We start from the raw sequence: 21,454 nt of genomic DNA on the forward strand, positions 1-21,454 counted from the left end.
GGCTGGGCAGCTGTGATTCTCCTACCCAGGTACCACCAGACACTCCCATGCATCCCCTGGGTGTCCTGTGCCTGTCCCTCTACTCCAGCGTTGCTTAGATGTGCAGTTTCAGAGCTCTGAGTACCTGTCTTCTCTACTCTGTTCCAGAATTCTGCCTTCTTAATGTTCTTTTAGTCTTTCCAACAAGTGCAGATCAAAAACAATCAAAGTATAACTTGGCTCTTCCAGGAATTCACCTGGGTGGCCTTGGTAAGGCACTCTGTGTCTGTGACCCACGGCTTCTAGGTCTGGAAAATGGGGATACTATCTGCTCACAGGGTCGAAGGCCTGAAGGCTGGTGGCAGCACGATGCTCTGCTCCTTACGGGAGTCTACAGGCTCGTCCAGTTAACGCTGCCGGGCAGTGGGTCAAGCAAGGTGTCTATCATGGTCACAGGCTCCACAGCTACAGGACACTCGCAGGGCTCCCACACCAGGCTCACACTCTGACCCTGAAATAAGGCAGGTGGTGCTGGATCTAGCCATTCTGAATCAGTCCTGGCCTTAGCTGAAGGATACAATGTGCAAGAGGGCAGCAGGCACCTGAACTTGTCCTTGCTCTAGGACAGAGCTCCCAGCTTCCTGCTGGCGCGCAGAGCTCCACGGGAACCACTGCAGGCTCCAAGTGCTGCTCTGGCAGACCAAGAGAACAGAAGCCAGATTTCCCTTTGCATCATTGTTACACATGAGAGCAAAGTGGAGGAGACAAACTGGAAAAGGGATGATGGAAAGTCACGCTATTCTCTGCCAAACCCACCTGGTACCAACCACTGTCTGGGCCACCCACTTCTCCCAGTGTGTGCCAGCCGCAGTTCCCAATCTAGTCACATGACTAGGCAGAGGTAGAAAAGGAAGAAAGGGAGAGCAGTGGGACTCACCATGCCTGCGGAATGGTTCCAGGCTGCAGCCAGGACCGTGTCTCCTGCACGACTCCGATGGGTGAGCACCTCGGACACCGTGAGGCTACTTTGGGTCCTTCTGGAGGAAAGCTCGGCTGCATCCCCAGAATTTCCCACCTTTCGAGGGCCTGACTCAGACAGGTAGGATCTGGGCTGTTCAAGTTCTGAGAAGTCTGTGGAAGACCTCTGGATGTGGGTAGTGGAAGGTCCCATGTTTCTACCTGCTTGGGTCGGGGGGTCTTCTAAAGATTTCAAGTCTCGCTTACTCTTCCAGGCATTGCGCACAGTAACATGCCTGGCGTCCGAGGAGCCTACCTCGGAAGGGGCGCTGTGGCTTTTCCACCTGATTGTCTCCGCTGGGGCAGCATGGCTGTTCCTCTCCACAGAATCCGATGGCTTGATGAGAATGCTGCTCCGAGACACCACCGTGTCCGGCCTGTTCTTTGAGGGCCCGTCTCCCAGTCTTTCAGCGTCTGCGAGCTGCACGCCGATGTCGTGTTTGTGAATAGAGAACTCCAACGGGGAGCTGACGTGGTTGCTAACCGGGATGAGCTCTGGGGGCCCCACCTGGATGTTGCTGGTAGATGTGTGCCTCTCCCTCGGGGTCTCCCCTGGGCTGGCTCTGGGGCTGCTGCTGTCAGAGGGATAGATAGTGATGCTGCTTGTCACTTTGTTTGGTCCTGGCTTACAGCTTGACTTCTGTTTCTCCAACACAGCCTCAGTTCCAGATCCACCCATGATTTTTTTCACATTCTTATCAATGATAACAGGTTTGATGACACCTCTAGACCGCAAGGCTTCTCGGGGACTGAAGGGTCTCTGGCTTTTTACCCCAGCACGACTGGCATCTGGGAGTTCCATGGAATTGCTAGAGCCTCTGACGGGTTTCACAGATTCGTTTTCGATCCCACCATTTTTATCATTCTCAAATAGGGAGGTTCTGTGTTCCCCTCGGGCTTTGGCCTTTTCTCGAGAGTTAGGAGGCAGTTTGGGTTCAGGCTCTGGAGTGATGGTTGTGTTTACCAACTTGGCAGTAACCAGAGATGCCGTGTCTAAGTCATCGTCCGAGTCAGGGTTCTCTCTGCCGCTGGATTTGATGACTCGACACCTCAGGGCTTCGTGCTGACTGCTGTCTTCCATCACAACTGCTATGGACTGCTCAGCTTCTTTATGTGCAGCGGAAAAGCCCTGAAGGATGTTCTCCTGGCTTCTGGAGCTGTAAGGGTACTTTGATAAAATTGGAGCCTTAGCACTGGGGGAAGCAGTATCCGCCTCCAGGCCGTTGGCAGCCTTTCTACTCTTTGAGAGGCCTTCTGCAGATGACCTCCGAGATGAAGCCAGCGCGCCAACAGCCTTAGAGCAGGCAGGGTCTGTGGCCTGAGCCAGCTGGCTTCCACCAGCAAGCACCTGTCCTCGCTTGCCAAGCGGGGCCTCCGACGAGGGCTCCGAAGCCCTCTCAGCCCTACCCAGTGCGTCACCAGGAACGGAGCCGAGCATGGAGTTACTAAATGTCCGCGTCGTCTTCTCCACTTTTCCCTTCAGTCCCCCCTCAGTGCCGGGTTTGGGCGTCCCCTTCCAGACTTTGTTGTGCTCCTGGGCAGCTGGGGGGTAGCGGCTAAGCACAGAGGGCTGCTCCCTGGCCCTCTTCCCTTCACTCTGAGAGGACCCAGGGGCAAACCGGTCCTCAGTTCTCCTTGCCTCCTGAGCCCCGCTGTCTGTACCCGCGCCCACGCTGGAAGCTTTGGCTGCCCTCCTGCTGGTGAGGGTGGGGGAGGAAACCTGCCTGCTGCCCAGAGTGTAGTGTTCACTGCTGAGAGGAAGCTCCCTGTTTCGCAGCCGGTCTCGCTTATGCTGAGGAGACAGGTCCCGGGATGCGTGCTTGGCCATGCTCGCCTCCCCACCGAGGCCTCTAAACTTAGTCCTCTCGTGCCTGCCTTTGCTGGACAGGAAAACCTCTTCCCCTTCTACCTCTCCGTTTTCTAACTCTTTTTGTTTCTTGATTTGTAGCTTTATCTCTTCCAGCTGACTGGCTAAGATTTTATTTTTATTTTGCTCACTCAGGTAATTATCTTGAAGGTCATTGTTTTTGGCCCTCATTTTCTTAAGCTCCTCTTCCAAAGACTCGAAATGTTTTATTTGCGTCTTAAGTTTCTCGATTTCTTGGTTAAGGTCTTTGACTTTGTTGTCCTCTTGATTTCGGTTCTTTTCATTTTCAGATTTGTTTCTTGTTTCATTCTCCACCTGCTTTAGGTAGTCCAGGGCATCCTTCCTTCTGGATTCCTTGGATGGCAGTGTGGAAGAGATGCCATCCTCAATCCGTAGGTCATTCCTTTCCAGAAGATTGGAAGCATTCCTTGTATAATCTCGGTTCATCTTCTTGTTCTGCTCCAGTTTCTGCGTGAGCTCTTTAATCAATTTCTCATTTTCTTTCTCCTTTTCATTCAAGTATTTCCTCTCGCTGACAAAGCTCAGCGTTAATGACTTCAGCTTTTCTAGCTCCGATGCTAAATTCTGTTCAGTTTTATCCAGGCGGTCCTCAGAAGATTCCAGTTCTTTCACTTTGACTCTGAGCATTTCCAGCTCAGAAGAGATTTTCTTGGTCAGATTTCTCTCCTCGTTCAAGCTCAAACAAAGCTGGGTACAGTCATTCTTACTCCTACTAAAGGCCTCCTCTAGTTTCTCCAACTCAGCCATGCGTTTCTGAAGTCGTTCAATCTCGCATTTCAGCTCCCGAGTAAGGTTTTCCTCTTCTTCAAGTTTCTCCTTCATCAGATGGCACAGATCCTCTGCCCTCTTAATTTCCTCATCTTTACCTTCAATTCTCAGCACCTGCTGGCGCAACACTTCGATCTCAGCCAACATGCTAGAGTTGCTGCCCTCCGCCTGAATCACCTTGTCCTGGAGGTCCAGGAGCTCATCCTCCGCTTTCTGGAGGTTTTTTGTGGCTTCCTCAAGCTCATCAAGGCGGCGACTCAGGCTCTGTAACTTAAACCGCAGGTGGCGGCTGGAGGCAGTATCTTTGTAGCTCGCAACTTCAGCCATGTCTACCGCCAGCTAATGTGGGCTCCCAGAGGCATCCAACTCCACTCGAGGGGATGAGAAATGGTTACCTTTCTCTTGGCACCCACAGCCTTCTTTGGCAGCCAGGGACCATTATCAGTCTAGAGAAAGAAAGCAGATACCATGTCAGTCAGTGAATATAAAAGCTGCACTTTGGATCTCACTTGTAAAAAGAGCTTCCCATTCCCATCTGTAATCCTTGTGCCTGGAACATAGCAGGTACTCAGATTTGCTGAATGAAAGATCTTGAATAAACCCATATAAAAACACTCACTCATTACAGCCCATGTTGAGCTGATACCTAGCTCCACCAAGATGAACGATGCTACCACTGGCAGTGTGGCAAAAAGACACAGAAGCAGGGCCAGTTCTCATGGAGAATCGTTAAACCTTTCTGTACACTGGTAAGTAAACCGAGCTTCAGTTTTAAATGTAAAATGAGGGTAATGATGTCTTCATACTGCATCTCTGCCCAGGACTGTTCAGAGATAACACATGGACAGCTCTTGGCAATAAAGCACTGAATTCTGAGTCATTATAAGGAAATGTTGTCTTGTGAGCTACTGTGACTTAAAATGATACAAATAAATCTACCCAGCTTACTATATAAAACGGGGAGCTTTACACTGTGCTAAAGCAATCTTCCTGTACCTGTTTCTTCTCCCAAAAATGTGGCTATATTTTAAGTGGGATTCAGGGCAAATAGACCCTGACCAGCCCACAGGCAGCTTCTGCACAATATACCCTTTTGCATTAAAATGGAAATGCTCATTCAGCGTGAAATGAAGAAAGCTGTTTCTTTCGAAACCATTTCATTGGGGGTACACACTGCACGCCAAAGAAAAGAAAGAAAAGGACTTCAGTGTTGTGGATGGATCTAGAGAGTACAATGCTGGGATCGAGGGTGTGTGATTACTAAACTGGCCCGCTGATTGGTTGGCAGAGTTCTGGGTAGGACTGAGGGTGTGAGTGCTACCGCCCTTCAGGGCCTACAGCCTGGGTGAGAGACAGGAGACAGAAAGAGTGCTTGTCGCTTGTTGCTACCGCTGCTGTTGCCACTTTTCTTCTGCGGAGGACCTCCTGCCTGTTCCCTAATGTCCCCTTGCCATGTGCCACCCTGCCTTGGAGCCAGCCAACTATGACCTGAAACCTCTACAAACTGGGCTACAATAAACTAACTGCCTACCCCCTTAACTTTGGGAGTTGGGTATTTTGTCTCAGCAATGAGAAAAGTAACCAAAACACATGTCATTTTCTCACTCATAAAAAATAAGAGACTATATTAACCTAAAGACTAACCTTGTACTGTGACTGAGCAAAGTACCAATAAAATATTAAGTGTATTTCAATGCTTGAAGTTATAAAAAGATAAACAGGAATAAGGCACTATCAACAAACATCAAAGATTGGAAAATCAATCAAATAGATCTAGAAACAGTATGAAAACAGCATATTACATGCAAAGAGAAAAATACAAGATGTAATCAAAAAATACAGGAAATGTTTAAATTTTAAAAATTGTTATACGGCTGGGGATATACCTCAGCCAGCACAGTGCCTGCCTGACAAGCACAAGGTTATGAGTTCAATAGTACCAAAGTACTATTACCAAAGAAAGGAGAAAAAAAGAAAAAAATAGAACAGTTACAACAGACACAGCCCCAGAGCCCCTTTAAACACCTGGCTTCTCTTCTAACGCTCTCCCACCCTTCTTGCCACGTTCTGAAGCCCTTCTGCAAGTCCTCGTTCATGTCTTTAGCTCTACAGTCATGGCTGCCTCCATGTCCGGAACTGCTACCTTTCAGTCACTGTGTTAGAGAGGCACCTGCAGCCACACTGCTGGGCCCGGTGGGAGGACACACTGTTTCCGGCTGCCTGCCCTTCCCCCGACAGCACCTGGCAGCTGCGTTCACCTATGCCTGGTGACACCATGTAACAAACATCTCTCCTGCAAGCTGACCAGAATGACAGAATAAGAACATTTGGAGGAGGCGGTGCCTTTGAGGGGGATAAACCAGTGTGTCTTTCACAGGATTTTTGTTTTGTTTTGTTTTGTTTTTTGTACCATAGATTGAACTCACCTCACACTTACCAAGCAAGTGCTTGAGCCGCTGAGCTACATCCCCAGCCCCATAATGCATTTTTTAATTTAAACATTCATTGTGTATTTTTTATCACACTTCACAGTAGTTAAGAAAAAATATAATGGATTACAAAAAGCAGCAGACAGTGAAAAAGACGGAAAAAGTGAGAAAGAAATAGACAGATAAAAGTAAAGAGATCCAAAACCAAGAAGCCTAATAGGCAGCCCAAAAGGGTGAAACAAGGAATGGGAACATTCATTATTTGATGAGATATTAGTGAAAATTTTTCAAGAGCTGGTGAAAGCTGTAGGACTTAATATGTGGGAAGCACTATCCCAAACAGGAGACATTAAATTTGGACCTAAATGCATGATAAGGTTAGAGAAGATCCACACAGAGAACTTATAAAAGCAACACATTTTTTAAAAAAAAATCAGCTGTCTGTCAGCTTGTGCTGCTCTAACAAAAGGAGCTGCAGACGTGACTTGGGGAGAAGCTCCTGGGCCCAGCCGTAGCACGGCGCTGGCTCCCGCTCCCTCTCCACAAAGGCAGAAACTGTCCTTTAGCAAAGGGAGAGGCTCTAGAAGGAATTTGGTAAGCAAATAAATGAACCCAAAGAAACACTGCCTCAGTTAAACAATAAAAATCAATGTAAACCACAATACCTGTTTATGTAGACTGTTGTCCAAAGCACTAGGCAACAGTAACTTGTAAATCACCCAGACAGGAATCAAAGCTTAAAAGCTCTGAAGATTTTATATTGTTCAGAAAAGAAAAGAGTTATAATCAACTTCCGACTGTAAAGTAAGATATCTAACATCTGTTAATCACATCTGATAAGGGGCTAAAATTGAGAGTATATAAAGAGGTTCTACAACTCAATTATATAACTCTAATTCAGTCAGTCAACATTAAATAGAAGAAAAGCAATAAAAAATAGAAACAATCAAGAGGGGAAAAAATCAAACTTGAAAGATCAAAAAAATCAGTGAGACTTTAGCAGAGTAAGAAACAGATAACCAATGAATTGATAATATCAGAAATAAAAATAATAAACATCACTATAAATCTTATGGACGTTAAAAAGATAAAGGAATTAATGAACAATTTTATGATCACAAATTATAACCTAGATGAAATGGATAAAGTCGCAATCTGTCCAAATTCACACAGTGTACAATCTGAATAGGATCACATCCACTAGAGAAACCAAATTATTAGTAACTTTCCAAAACAGAATGTACCATGGGTGCACTAAGGAATACTATCAACATTTAAGCAGCAAAATATACCAGTTTTCTGCAATTTCTTCCACCAGATGGAAGCAGCAGGATTACTTCCTAGCTCATTCTCTGGGGCCATCATTACTCTAGCAACAAAACCAAAGACTTACCAGAAAAGAAAACCAGACAAATTATCTCTCATGAACACAGATACAAATATCTTCAGCAAAGCATCAGCAAATCTAATCTAACAGTGTTTAAGAATTATACACAACAAACACGTAGGATTTCTCCCAGGGATATAAGAGAGTTCAATATCTGAAAATTAATTAATGTAATTCACATCAATAGATTAAATAAGAAAAATAAGCAGATTGTGGTGGTGCTCATTTTGAATTCCAGCTACTCACCAGTAATTCTAGTATGTGGGAGACGGAGGCAGGAGAATCACAAGTCAAGGTCAGACTGGGCAACTTAGCAAGATCCTGTTCTAAGGGTTAGGAACAATAGTATAGCAAGTACCTAAGCACAAGGACCTGGGTTCAGTTCCTATCACCGCCAAGAAAAGAGAGAAAAACTGTATATTACTAGACACAGAAAGTACATTTGACAAAGTTTAATTGTTATTCATCATAAAAGTTCTTAGTAGTCAAGCACAGTGGCACATGCCTATAATTCTAGCTAACTGGGAAACTGAGGCGTGAGCATAGCAAATTCAAAGACAACACTAGGAAACCCCGTGACACCTTGCCTCAAAGTAAAATTGAAAAAGGACTGGGGATGTAGGTCAGTTCTACAGAGTTAGGGTTCGGGGGAAGAGACTGAAACTCATCCTGCTAGGAGGTAAAGATGTCCCTCTCTCCTCATTCCCATTCAACACTGCACACGCCATAAAACAATGAATACTGATTATTTAAACTGTCTTTGCAAACGACATGTCTGTTTACATAGAATATTTAAAGCCAGGCACAGTGGCATACACCTGTAATGCCAGTGGTCAGGAGGCTGAGGCAAGAGGACTGCCACAAGATTGAGGCAAGCTTGGGCCTGAACTACACAGGGAGACCATGTCTCAAAAAAAAAAAAAGGAAAAGAAACAGAAAATCCAAAATAACAGACACAAAAGCCATCAAGAAACAGTATCTGACAATAGCAAGGTCGCAGGACACAAGGTTAATATCTGAGTCAGTCATTTTCCTACATAACAGCAATGAACAACTAAAACTTGAAATTAAAAACAATTATCCTTTGTATTAACACTCCAAAACTGAAAGTTATCTCTAAATCTAAAACAAGATACAAGACAATGTACACGCTCACACCCCTTACACAGTGTTGTGCAACTATAAAACACTGATGAAAAGCCTCAAAGAAAAGCTAATCAAATGAACAGAGAGAGGCCCCTCATTCATGGGCAGGGAGACGAAGCACTGTCAAAATGTTAAGTTTTTGAGCCAGGCGTGGTGGCTCACACCTGTAATCCCAGCACTCAGGAGGCTGAGGCAGGAGGATCACTGTGAGTTCAAGGCCAGCCTGGGCTACAAAATGAGCTCAAGGCCAGCCTGAACTTCATAGAGAGACTTGTTTCAAAAAGACCAAAAAAAAAAAAGATGTTAGTTTTTCCTGACAATTTATGGATTTAAGACAATCCCAATAGGCCATTTTGTGGACACCAACGAACTGACTCTAGAATTTGTATGAAGAGGGAAATTTCCAGAAAACCAGCACAACATTAAAGGACAAGAACAAAGTCAGAAGACTTAGGTCAGACCTACTGTACAGGTACAGAATCCAAGACAGTGTGTACAGGAGGATGAACAAACAGATCAATAAAAGCAAACATGATGTCATGAGTTCAATCCCCGGCATCACAAAAAAAAATAAACAACAACAAAAAAAAACCCTTATGAACTAGGTTCATTAAGGTGAAATATACTTTCTCAAAGACATCACCAGGGAAATAAGAAGACAGACTACAGAATGAAAGAAAGCATTTGTAAAAGATATTTGAGCTGGGCGTGGTGGCTCACACCTGTAATCCCAGCACTCAAGAGGCTGAGGCAGGAGGATCATTGCAAATTCGAGACCAGCCTGGACTACAAAGTGAGCTCAAGGCCAGCCTGAACTGGATAGAGACCATGTCGCAAAAAAAAAAATTGATGAAAGACTGCTATCCAAAATATATAAAAATTCTTAAAACTCAACAGTAAGAAAACAGTTTAAAATTGGGCCACAGACCCAAATAGACAACTTATTAAAAAATACATCTATACAGATGCAAATAAGCATATAAAAAGATGCTCACATAATTTGTTATTTTAGAACTGCAAATTTACATAATTTGATATTTGGAACTGCTAAGATACAGAATATCACCATATAACTATAAAAATGACCAAAATCCAAAACACTAGCACCACCAAATCTGGTAAGGATGGTAAGCCCAAGAATTCTCATTCATGCTTGGCAGGGACACAATTTGGTGGTTCCTTGCAAGACTAATATATTCTTACCATATGATCCAGCAGTCAAGGTCCCTGTTGCTCAAATGAACTGCAAAACATACAGGCAAACATTAAGAACAGCTTTATTTATAACTGCCAAAACTTTGAAACAATCAAGATACTCTTCAATAGATAAATGGACATGCAGTGTGTTCAAAATATATGGTGCACTTTTTAATGTATTACCCTAAACACATTGCATTCATCCCCCCTAAAAAAATACTCCCCCTTGCTTCAAACACACATCTCAACTGCTTCTACTTTCTGAAGCAATTCTGCAAGTCCTCTTTCATGAATGCCTTTTCAAGATATGATCAAAAATACAGTGAATGCGTCTGCTATCCAACACAGAAAAGCAGGCTGTAAAAACACTATGGTGGGGCTGGAGATTTAGCTCAGCGGCATAAGCGCCTGCCTTGTGAGCAGGCAGTCGTGAGTTTGATCCCTGGTACTGATAAAAAAAGAAAAAGACCCAAAAAAAAAAAAAAAAAAAAAACCCACAATGGTGTCCGCAGCCACTTTATTCACTGGGTCTGCACTGTGCAACTTCTGTTTCTTCCCCAATGTCAAAATGGCCATGAAAAGGGAACACTTTCAATCAACTCAGAACACAGGCAGACATGACAGTGCAACTGATGACAATAAAAGACAACAAAACTGCTGCAGAACGTGTAAGCGTGGTGGGATGAGTGTGTTCAAAGTGAAAGGGGTTCTGACGGGGGACTGATACCAAAGTCTCTTTCACTGAAACACTGTTTTTTGTTTAGTGTTCTGTGTATTTTTCAATTTTCAATCACGTGTCATAAACTGGTAAATTCCGGCAATGAAACATTATTGCTAAAAAGAAATGACTTATCAAGCCATGAAAAGCAGGGAAAACCTTTAGGTGTATCTTAATGAAAGAAGCCAATTTGAAAAGGCTACATACTGTAGGATTCTAACCACTTTGATGCTCCAGAACAAAACCACACAGAAAGTAAGATCAGTGGTTGGCGAGAGAGGAAGGGAAAGTGAATAGGTACATAGGGCAGTGAAACACTGTATGGCATATAATACACCATTATACATTATAAATTTGTCAAAACCCATAAACTATATGACATGCAGAGTGAACCCTAGCATAGATTGTGGACTCTGGATGATAATGGTATGATGACTTAAAAACCAAGGTAAAGATCAATATAATTACTTTGCCAAAAAGAGATCACAGAGGTTAAAAATGGAGCAGGAAGACCAAAAAAGGTGGCTGGTGCAGTGATCCAGGCAAAGACAGCTATGGCCTGAGCCAGGCACTGAGCAGAGACCAGAATTCCAGCCCCATGAAGGCAGAACTGAAGGCCTGCTCTGGGCTGCACAGAACGCAAGGTGAGGAATGGTACTGAGGGTGACTGCAAGGCCGTGGCCTGAATCCGGGGCAGGGCGGCACTGTCACCTATGCCGATGGGGCTGAGCGCAGACACAGCCATCTGGAAAGGAAAAGAAGATCAGGAGTTCAGCTCAGGACATACCATCATGTGAGATATGAATCAGTCCGCCCAACAGACACATGAAGAGGCCACTGAATACATAAGCATGGTTGTCAGGAAAGAGATGGGGACAGATACAAATCTGTGAGTCAACATGCAGATGGTTTATAAAGTCATAATCTGGCTGAGTTTGCCAAGGAACTGAGTGGAGACAGAGAAAACAAGAGGTCAAAAGTCTGAGTCTCCATGTGGCCAGAATCTTTTCCTAGTAGAAACACAAAGTAATTAGCAAAGAACTGAATCAGTCAGTGAAGTTGCCAGAAAGCCAGAAGACTAGACGTATCATGGAAGCCCAGCAAGGAACGGGTTAAGGAGACGTGATCTGCTGTGACCTTAAAGCTGACTGAAAGAGAAGTAACTGAGGCAGAGGTGACACAGGGATGGCCATCGGCATGTACGGCAAAAGCACCACAAGCTGGGGCTAGGGAACATGGTCTGCTCCATAAGAGAAAAACATCCACCATCGGAGGGCAAAATCTGACCCCGAAAATAATCCCAGGGGCAAAACAAAAATAAAGTGGGACTTAAGATAGCCCGAGCTCCAGAGCACATCCATTGGCTGCACCGTCGGCGTCGAGCCGCCAGGAGGAGCCCCTGCCCAGCTCCTACCCAACTGCAGGGCCGGCAGGTGGGGAAACACCGCTGCCCTCCCTCAGCCTCTGAAGCCTCACCCGCCCCATCGTCGCTATCTACCACTCTGCTTCTCTCGGTACATGTTTCTCATTTTTGCTCATTTTAGCCCTTCTCTCATCTTTCCAAGTCTATGCTTTGTCATTATCCCAAAAATGCAGAGGGGGAACCCAATATTTACATATTTTTGTAAGAGGAACTTTTTCTTTTCTCTTATCCCTGGTCCACACCTCCTACTGAGTGCCACATATGAAAGTGCTGCCTTTGGCCTTGGGCCTAGCAGCACAGCAAGAACGAGCACTTTATACAAAGGGTGGAAGGGTCGGGACGGACCAGTGCGCACCACAGACCAGCCTGAAACGAGTGCATCCAAAGGATCTGCACTGGCCCAGCAGTCACTGGAAGATGAATGACATACAATGTCTTCAAAAGCTTTAACAGTGCACCCTTATAAATATGCTGGAAACCATCAAACTATACAGTTTTGATGAACTTCGCTATATATAAATTATATCTCAGTAAAGTTATCAAAATAAAAGAAAAACCAGCCAGTGGGCACTGTGTCAGTCCTGTGACCCCAGCCACCGGAGAGGCTAGGGCAGGAGAATCACTTGTGTCTAGGGATCTGAGGCCAGCTTGGCCAACACAGCAAGAACCCATCTCAAAAATTAAACAAATCCAAACTCTCTGACCCAGCCTGTTCTGCAATGATGAATACTGGTTTTCATGAACAGATCCCCTCTCCAAAACAAAGAAATGCTAAATTTTTAGTATAGTCCCATCTTCTGTCCCCTGGCTTTCTATCCACCATTCTTCCCTTTCTGCAAAGTCAGCTCTCTGTGAACTCTTTTATGTATTTTTACAAAGTAAGAAATTGTGAGATTACTTTAATTACTCATAGATCAATAATAACGAGAGTATACAGGAACACACAGGCAGAGCTGCAAACTGAGAACCACCGTATTCCATGCAATGTATTAAGCACCTCACATGCCTGTTTGCTTCAGGAATCCCAGGTCCAGTGTTCACACATTCTTAAACACACTGTTTTCCTGGGAATTCACATCCATACAGTGACACCATGATAGTCCTCCGGCATGCTAAGTGCTTTGCAGGACACAGAAATCATAACAAATAACAGATATTACTGTCACTAATCTATTGCATCTAAGTAGGAATGTAATGGCATGAAAACTCTCAAACTTACCCAGGCGCACAGCTAGTGAAATACCCAAATGATGAATCCAGATCTAGTTCCAAAATTCATATTCTTTTATAAATGCTATACTTGGGGCCTGGGGATTTAGCTCAGCAGCATAAGCGCCTGCCTTGCAAGCAGGCAGACGTGAGTTCGATCCCCAGTACCGATTAAAAGGAAAAAGGAAAAAAACTCCATCTGTATTTTCCTTTTTGTGTCAGGGAACAGAGTTGGTCACAAGATACCTGTTTCCTGGGCTGAGGCAGGGACCCTAGTCCGGGGCTGGGCCTTGACGGGTGTTTGGTTTCTGTCGGTAGCGCAGCAGGACTTGGAAGGGGTGTTTCAGGGGTAGGGAACACCAGAGCAGGACTCAGCTGTAAGAGCACTTGTTGCAGACAGGCTGTGTCCCTTGGGACATTCTGAAGCCTGCGGTGAGCTGGCGCCCGCACAGAACAGGAACCGCGGCTCCAGGTGGAACCACACAGCCAGAGCCACACACCCGCTCCATGGCTGGTGTTGTCAGAGTTTCTGCCTCCCTGATTCCAGTCTTGCCAGGGTGCAGGGCCCCGTACGGCTGTAAAGAATGTAAAGTGTGCGGCTGGGGATTTAGCTCAGCGGCATAAGCGCCTGCCTTGCAAGCAGGCAGACGTGAGTTCGATCCCCGGTACCGATTAAAAGGAAAAAGGAAAAAAAAAAAAAAAAGATCAAAATAAATGCTATACTATTTGGTCAAACTTTGCCTCAGTTCCTTCCCCGGAACAAAACAAAACCAACCTCACCTACTCCACAGAAACATTACATGCAACAAGTCAACAAATGCACTTTCTCAGTTGTGGCAGCCTATGCTTGTAATCCCAGCACTGGAGAAGCTGAGGCAGGAGGGTCACCATGAATTTGAGACCACTCTAGGCTACAAAGTGAGTTCAAGGCTAGCCTGAACTACATAGGGAGACCCTATCTCAAAAAAACAAACAAACAACAACACCTCACTTTTTGAAAAGTCAAATGCACTTTGAAAAACCAAAATCAGTAAAACAGTAGCTAATTCCTGGACTTTGGTGGTTCACAGTAATTACAGATGTGGGCTACACTGGAGTTTAATCAGGTAGAATCTCCCTAAACAGTGACCCACTAAATCATCTTTTCTACCCAAGGTAAAAAAAGAAAATGGATCAAAAGTATTAAGGGTGTCACTCACCTGCCTCTGACTATTTGAGCCTAACTAGCCAAAGAAAGAAATGCTCTCTCAGCCATCCACAAAGGGAAGGGGTAGAGTCTCTTTTCCTAGCACCCACCCCCCCCCGGCAAAATTCATTTCTTAATAAACATTTATGAAACTTTTTTTTACCCGTAATTTTGCCTAATCTGAGAATGAGAAAATTAAGACCTGTCCCTACTTTAAGGACTCAGACACATTGACTGTAAACAATGGTGAAGAGCCTTCCCCAGCACCCCGCGTGGTAACAGCACACAGCCTCTGCTCCCTGCCTTCTTAGACTTCTTTATTCTGTGTAGCACGTTTTATCAGAGACAGGTACAGCAGAAGCTTGGAAATCTAACTGTGCCATCTGGGAAGGAAATTATATTAAAACTAAAAAATATATATGTATCACAGGGGTGTGGTGGCGCGTGCCTATAATCCTAGCACTTAGAAAGCAGAGGCAGGAAGATTGCTGTGAGTTTCAGGCCAGCCTGAACTACACAGAAAGACCCTATCTCAAAACAAACAAACAACAACAACAACAAAAACTCATAGAAAGTACAGAAAGGGAAGGTCAGCCACACCATTTAATGCCAGATTCTCCTACACCAGTGACTAATTCAGTTCCAATTTCCATCAGAAAGATAAAAACTGTCTGTAACTTTGGTCTGTATCTGCCAAAGTTCTTGAATCTGATTCTAAGTGCCCCATCCATCATTCTGAAGACCAGCTCTTCTTCCTGTCCTGGCAGATCAGGAAGGTTTGAAATAGAACATAATCAAGCCTGCCCTGCCCCTTCTCCCAACACAGCTGCCATGATTCACTTCCTGTTCCCAAGGCATTCCCAAGTTACTCATTTAAAGCAGGGTCGGCAAACCTTTCCTTTACAGCTTAATGTGTAAGTATGTACGGTTAACATAAGAGTACATCTTCGAGCTTTTGTAGAACCTGAGGTCTCAATCTCAGTAACTCACCTCTGACACTGCAGTTACACACCGCATATAGGTGACTGAACTTGGCTATGCTTCACTAACCCTCATTTACAAAATCAGGCAGGGGGCCAGCAGGTCAGAGTCTGCCATCTCCTGATCTAAAGGAAAATCAGAGAGCTATGGCTAAGTCACTTCCTTCTGATCACTTCTGTCTTGCCACTGCTTCTTGAGTGTTTCTAATTAATTGCTGTTCTTCAGTGATGTTTCCCAGAATCACAAATTCATGTATTTTAAACATGCAAACTTCAGGATTAGTAGCAGAAAAGGCATTCAGCTATTCTTCAACAGGGACAGGATTTAGAAATCATCTGACCCAACCTCCCACTCAATGCAGAAGTTATCTGGCAAGGAGTCATTCAACTCTTATTCAAACACTCCTAATGACAGAAGAATACTCAGCCCCCCCTTACCCCCCCTTCATCTTTGGGCAGGGCTAAGATAGCCTACTTAGTTTCCTTTTTTGCACATTTTACCAACTGACTATTGTGATTTATTTTACTGTCTTTTTACCTGAATGTGATATCCATGAGGTCAGAATCATGGCTTTTTGTGTTTGTAATTACTTTTACTGCTGTATCCCCAGCACCCAGAACAGTGTCTGGTATACAAAAAACATAAAATAACTGTGGCAGACTTGGAGCCTCTGAAATCTCAGAGTAATGGCACAGGCTGAGGCTGTAAGGGCTGAGGAACACTGCGATTCCCTGGTCTCCCTCCTCCCATCCTCAGAGCCTCTCCTGCACCACTCTCAGGCTGAACATCTTTACCCCTCATCTGTTCTCTAACGCTTCAGGCTTCCCCACAGGAACGCGCCCTGCTGGATGTGTGGACCTTTCTTTCCCCGTGCCCACGTTATTACTTCCGCATCTGTCGTCCTCTGCTGGCTCTGACACTAAGCCCGGTGAGCAGAGGTTGTGTTAGTTTCTTTTTTCTATCCTGGGCATGGAAATAGTGATAGGGCAATGTAGAAACCTTATAAATGTTTGGTAAATAAATGGAGGGAGTAGTTTTATTGTACCCTGTACAGGTCAAACTACCTCTAGGACTATCTTCAGATCAGGGCACTATTCCCATTCTAGGAAAGGTTTTTATGACAAATGTTGCACATACAAATGTCACAAAGATCAGGTCAATAACACAAGTAAGTATCAAGAGCCTAAAAGGACTACGGCTAAGAGAGGGGTGATCAGGCCCTGTTTTTATATGAAATCTCTTAAATGTAGCCAACAAATTCAAGTGAAAAGAAAAAAAAATTAAATATTACTGCATAGATCTCCAAAACACACATTGTTACACCTTCAAGTAGATTTGGGAGGCGAATTTACAACCTATTTTAGACATGAAACTACTACAATCAGAACTGTGCTTCTGAAAGCCCATTTTGATAGGATAGACTGGGGTGCTATTATAACAGTTAAGGCAAACACTGAGGTAGGGGTCTGAACCAGGACCACAGCCGCGGGCTGACAGAGCACTGCGGGTAGACGTGAAAGATGATCTGACCCATCCAGAGCTAATAACAAAGCCCAACACTTCATGAGCTAAACTGACCGGTTTTGTAGGTTCGTATTGTGAATACTGTCACATCTGATTAATTTTAATCATCTAAATATAGGGGGACTTAATTTATATTTCTTTTGCAGGCAGTATGTTGCAAGCATTAAAGATTATTTTAGGCTTAGGAGCTGGACAGGCTAAATTCAACCCCTGAATTTACTAAATTCCTAGATGGGTGACCTTGTATAATTCACTTGATTTCTCTATTTCCATTCCTATTTTATAGGGTCACAGTAAGCACAAACAAGTGCTTAGACAAATACCTGGTCCGTAAGTTTTAGTTTAAATTATTATTTATCATGTTCTATACTTCGACTTCTTATTTCAATCTATTACATGTTCTGTACACTCTCTAGCTTACATTTGTCTTTTTTCTCTATCTTCATCAAAGCTGACGGTGAAATTGCTAAACAAAATATAACCAAGAATAGGCCAGTAGAACATTACTAAAAACAGCTTTTCCAGATAAAGACCTATTTTAAGCTAAGATCTAAAACCAGTGAGAAATCCAGCCAGGGAAGTACCTGGGAGAACAGCAGCCCAGCAGGGGAGTCACAGATGGACAGTCCCTGAGGGGCAAGTGCTACCTGTCACACCTCAAAGACAGCGGAGAGGCCAGCACGGCTGAGGGGCCTGGCAGGGCGACAGCAGGAGACAAGGGGAGGCAGTCAGGGACCCAGATCACGGAGCCCCACAGCCAGGGAGCCACGATACGTTCATGGAGTTGCTCAACCAGCTCCTAAGCCAGGTCAACAGTTTCTTTGTGTTGGGATCACACAGGAAAACATGAAATACTTAATTTTATCATTTAAAATACTTTGATTCTGTACAATATATCTAAGAAACCTTGCAAAAATGAAACACCCTGATCCATAGACAGACACATAGACAGACACAGATATAGCTAGCTATAAATGCTAATTCTCTGTGGATAGTAAAGGTAATTTTATTTTGCTTATCTCTATTTCTCAGTATTTGTATAATAAACTTGTACTAATTTTATAGTTCAAATAAAACCAAGGCAAAGCTTAGAGGAAAAAGGAATTATTACCAGTTAGCATAACATAGCGGATGTAAGCTGCCTTCTTATGAATCATTGCGTTCTCATCTTTTCCTCAGTAAATTTTGAAATTTTACCAGGGATCACTGGTAAGGTTCCAGGGATCCCCTCAAACCTACACACCCCAGAGGTTAACTCCAGACACATTAACACCTTTATCAGGAGAATCAGAATTTGTCTTAAACCCACTGCTTCCTAGCTACTCACCACCAGGACCCTCGGCCAGGCAGCTCCCCTAGCACACAAGCGCACAGACACACCCCTTTCCAAACCCAGGACTGCAAAAGCTTCTGAACCGGTCTCCTGGTCCCCGCCATGGCTTCCGCAGTGTACATTCCCACAGCAACCAGAATAAGCCTTCAAAACCTAAGTCTGATCACGTGGCTCCTCTGCTCTCAACTCTCCACCTGCTCACACCTCACTTAGAATACAGCACCCCAAAGGCAGCTCCCTGGGCCGTTACCTCTCCTCTCCCACTGCTTACTGCCCCTCCCGGTGGGTCTGCAGCAACACTCAGACCTCAGGGACTTCACACCTGCGGCCTCTGCTGCTGGAGATGCTGTTCTCCCAGGTATTTCCTTGACAGGATGTGTCTGTTTTAGATCTTAGCTTAGAATACGACCTCATCAGAGGGCTCCCCTGGTCACTTTATATAGGGCAGCAATTCCTTAGTTCCATCACTCTCAATTCTACCCTGCTTTTTCTGTTGAATACCTATCACCTGGATGTCATTTACTTATTTCTCTATTTATATCTAGCTATTCATTTATTTTCATCTGCTTTTATCCATTAGAATACAATTCTTATGGGCAAGGACTTTTTCTATTTTGTTTAATGCTATATACTGAACATTAAAAATTATGCTAGTGCTGGGTGTGGTGGTGCATGCCTATAATATCAGCATTCAGGAGGCTGAGGCAGGAGGATCACCATGATTTAGAGGTTAACCTAGGCTACATACGTGAGCTCAAGGCCAGCCTACATTATATAGTATGACGCTGTCTCAAAAAAAAAGTACTAGGCCTATAGATAGTGGACAGTTTTTATTATCAGTGTACAGCCCCATGTATAAATTTTCAAATACGAATAGTTATGTATAGGTTTTTGTGATAAAAATGGATATTTTCTCCAAATTTCAGCAAGTATACTAAAAAGTACTGAGCTCCAATACAAAAGAGACCAAACACTAGCTGTCCTCCATCCAACCAGAATTCTAACCAGGATTTATTTCATAACCTGAAATAGAGAAATGCTCTAGGAAAACAAGAATCCTAAACAAATTTGCCTTGAAGTTTCCTGCTTTCTCAAGAAGAGTTCTCCATTACTCCTCACTATCCCTGCTTCCTAAAAGGGAATGACGTGAGAGGCAAAGGTCTTTTTAAGATTCTTATTTTTTTTTTTTGTTGCCAGGGATCGAACTCATGACCTCGTGCTTGCCAGGCTAGCGCTTAAGCCACTGAGCTAAATCCTCAGCCTCTAAGATTCTTCTGCGAAGCCAGGCATGGTAACAGCATGCCTGTACTCTCACCTGCGGCAGGACAGTCACAAGTTCAAGGGCAGCCTAGGCCATCGAGCCAGCTCCTGTCTAAAATCTTAAAAAGGAGAAAAATAAAGCCCTTTCCTCTGTCCAGTCATCCCTCTAGCCAGCGCCCATTCTCCAGACTCATTACTGTTCTTCCTATCGCTCTACTTCCCACAGACCCGGCTGCAGTGGTGACCAAGACCACCAGGTCCCTCGGGCCCTCGGCGCTGGGGCTCACCCCTCTCTCACACCTGTTTCATCGGAGCTTCCCACTGCCTTCATCAACAGCAGTGAAGAAGGCACTGGCACACAAAGGCACGGTAGCACTTGCTGGCAACCCCAGCTCTCTGGAGGATTAACAAGTTCAAATGCAGTCTGGGAAACTTTCAGTGAGGCCCTCTTTCCAAATTGAAAAAAGCAAAAAGGTCTGAGGATAAAACTCAGTTCAAAGGCCCTGGGTTCAATTCCCAATACCAATGCCCTCCTGCCCCTTAAGAAAAACAAGTATTGGCACACCAATTCCTGAAAAGGCTAGGAAAAGGAAGTAGTCTGTTGATCAACATCTTCTTTAATGTTTGTTTTACTGTGGTTTTTAAAAGTTGGTCATTAACTCGAAGTTTTTCAAAAGGGAAATATTATAGTGTAATGAAAAGAACCCAGGTTTAAAACCTAGTTGTATCATTCACTGCCTGTGTGAATGTGGAGAAGTTATTTAAGCTCTCCAAACCCATGTCCTATGGTGATGGTAACAGCAGCAACTTTAAGGGGTGGAATAAACACTAAGGGAGATAATATTAAATAAGGGTGGGCCTGGCATACAATAAATATTCAATGAACGGCAGTTGTGGGTCTGCTTCTTAAGGTCATCAACTTCATGAAGTATTTTGACCCTCATCAGGTTGGGAGATTAACGAAGAAAACAAGCTTAAAAAAGACATTTAGCTTAGCGTCCAGTTCACAACAGGCCATCAACAAACACTGACTGTCCTCCCTTCCCTGGAAAATCGTTTCAAAGACACGCCCTCCCCCCATCACTGCTGTTAGTATGCCCAGGCTTCACAGTACAGCTTACTTACCATTGAGGTAATTTAAGCTTTCCACCAGTAATTCTGGCTGCTCCTCTGGTGTTTGCTGTCTTGGAAAGAGCCACTATCTTTCAATGGCAGCGGCCTCCTGACCTGCAGGAGTATAAAAAGAAAAGAAGACACAGTGAAGCATGAGTCTTACCAGGGCTAAGCTGACCCAAAAACTTGACACACAGTGCAGTGCTGGAAAAGACAAAACCTAAGAGTGGACCCTCCGTCCTGACAGTGAGAGGAGCCGGCCGTGACTCTCAGGGAAGAGGAGGACTCTGGTTGCAAGACACTTCCCTTTACTAACAGACAGTGACTCGGGGATAAGCTATCTTTCGGTAACAGGCCGTGTATTCCCTGGTAGTCTGCACATACCTATGAAAGCCATGCAGCAGCCCAGAAATCAACCACTTAATTGCCCTTGTTTTAAGGAAAGAAACTGAAACTTGGAAAGAGTGAGTCACACAACTACTTGGGGGCAAAACCAGGATTCTACCAAAAATAAGATATTTTGGAAGAAAAAAATAACAAAGGTCGGTAGGTTGTCTACCATATTCTGGGCACCACGTTTTATGTGAAACAATAACACGATGACAACACTGTCCTTACCTCATAGCTGAGGCATCTAATTTTCAAGAAGACCAGTGACTTGTCTAAGGGCCTCCAGCTTCTTAGTGAACAGTCAGGGTGTAAACCTGGCTAACGTCAGTCCTCAAAGCACCTCAACCACTCACAGCCGTTAGACCCAAAAACAGCTTCCCTGTTGGCACAAGCACCCTCCTCCGGTTTACAATGAGCAGCCTCCCTCAGAAGAGCTGGAAAGGGCAATCTGGCCACTCTGAGCACTGCTCCCTTTACAGAAGATTACCACACCCTACTGTCGACCC

The 21,454-nt window shown here is 44.4% G+C and overlaps 1 protein-coding gene across 4 annotated transcripts in view; it reads right to left on the reverse strand.

Annotated features, from left to right (window-relative positions):
- The window catches only part of Luzp1 (leucine zipper protein 1), an 85,314-nt gene that overhangs the window by 4,216 nt on the left and 59,644 nt on the right, over nt 1-21,454 (reverse strand). For 2 of the 4 annotated variants that reach the window (XM_063235731.1, XM_013153850.3), the window contains exons 2-4: nt 20,571-20,672; nt 9,818-9,857; nt 917-4,098 (exon numbers count right to left, since the gene is read on the reverse strand). In XM_063235731.1, the coding sequence (XP_063091801.1) occupies nt 917-3,979 (3,063 nt within the window). In that variant the 5' untranslated portion in view covers nt 3,980-4,098; nt 9,818-9,857; nt 20,571-20,672. The remainder of the gene's footprint in view (nt 1-916; nt 4,099-9,817; nt 9,858-20,570; nt 20,673-21,454) is intronic. The other 2 variants (XM_063235729.1, XM_005004312.4) reach the window with 1 other exon arrangement.

Source organism: Cavia porcellus, unplaced genomic scaffold (genome assembly GCF_034190915.1).
Source record: "Cavia porcellus strain 051 isolate PalLab524CR breed Dunkin Hartley unplaced genomic scaffold, mCavPor4.1 scaffold_25, whole genome shotgun sequence".
NCBI lineage: Eukaryota > Metazoa > Chordata > Mammalia > Rodentia > Caviidae > Cavia > Cavia porcellus.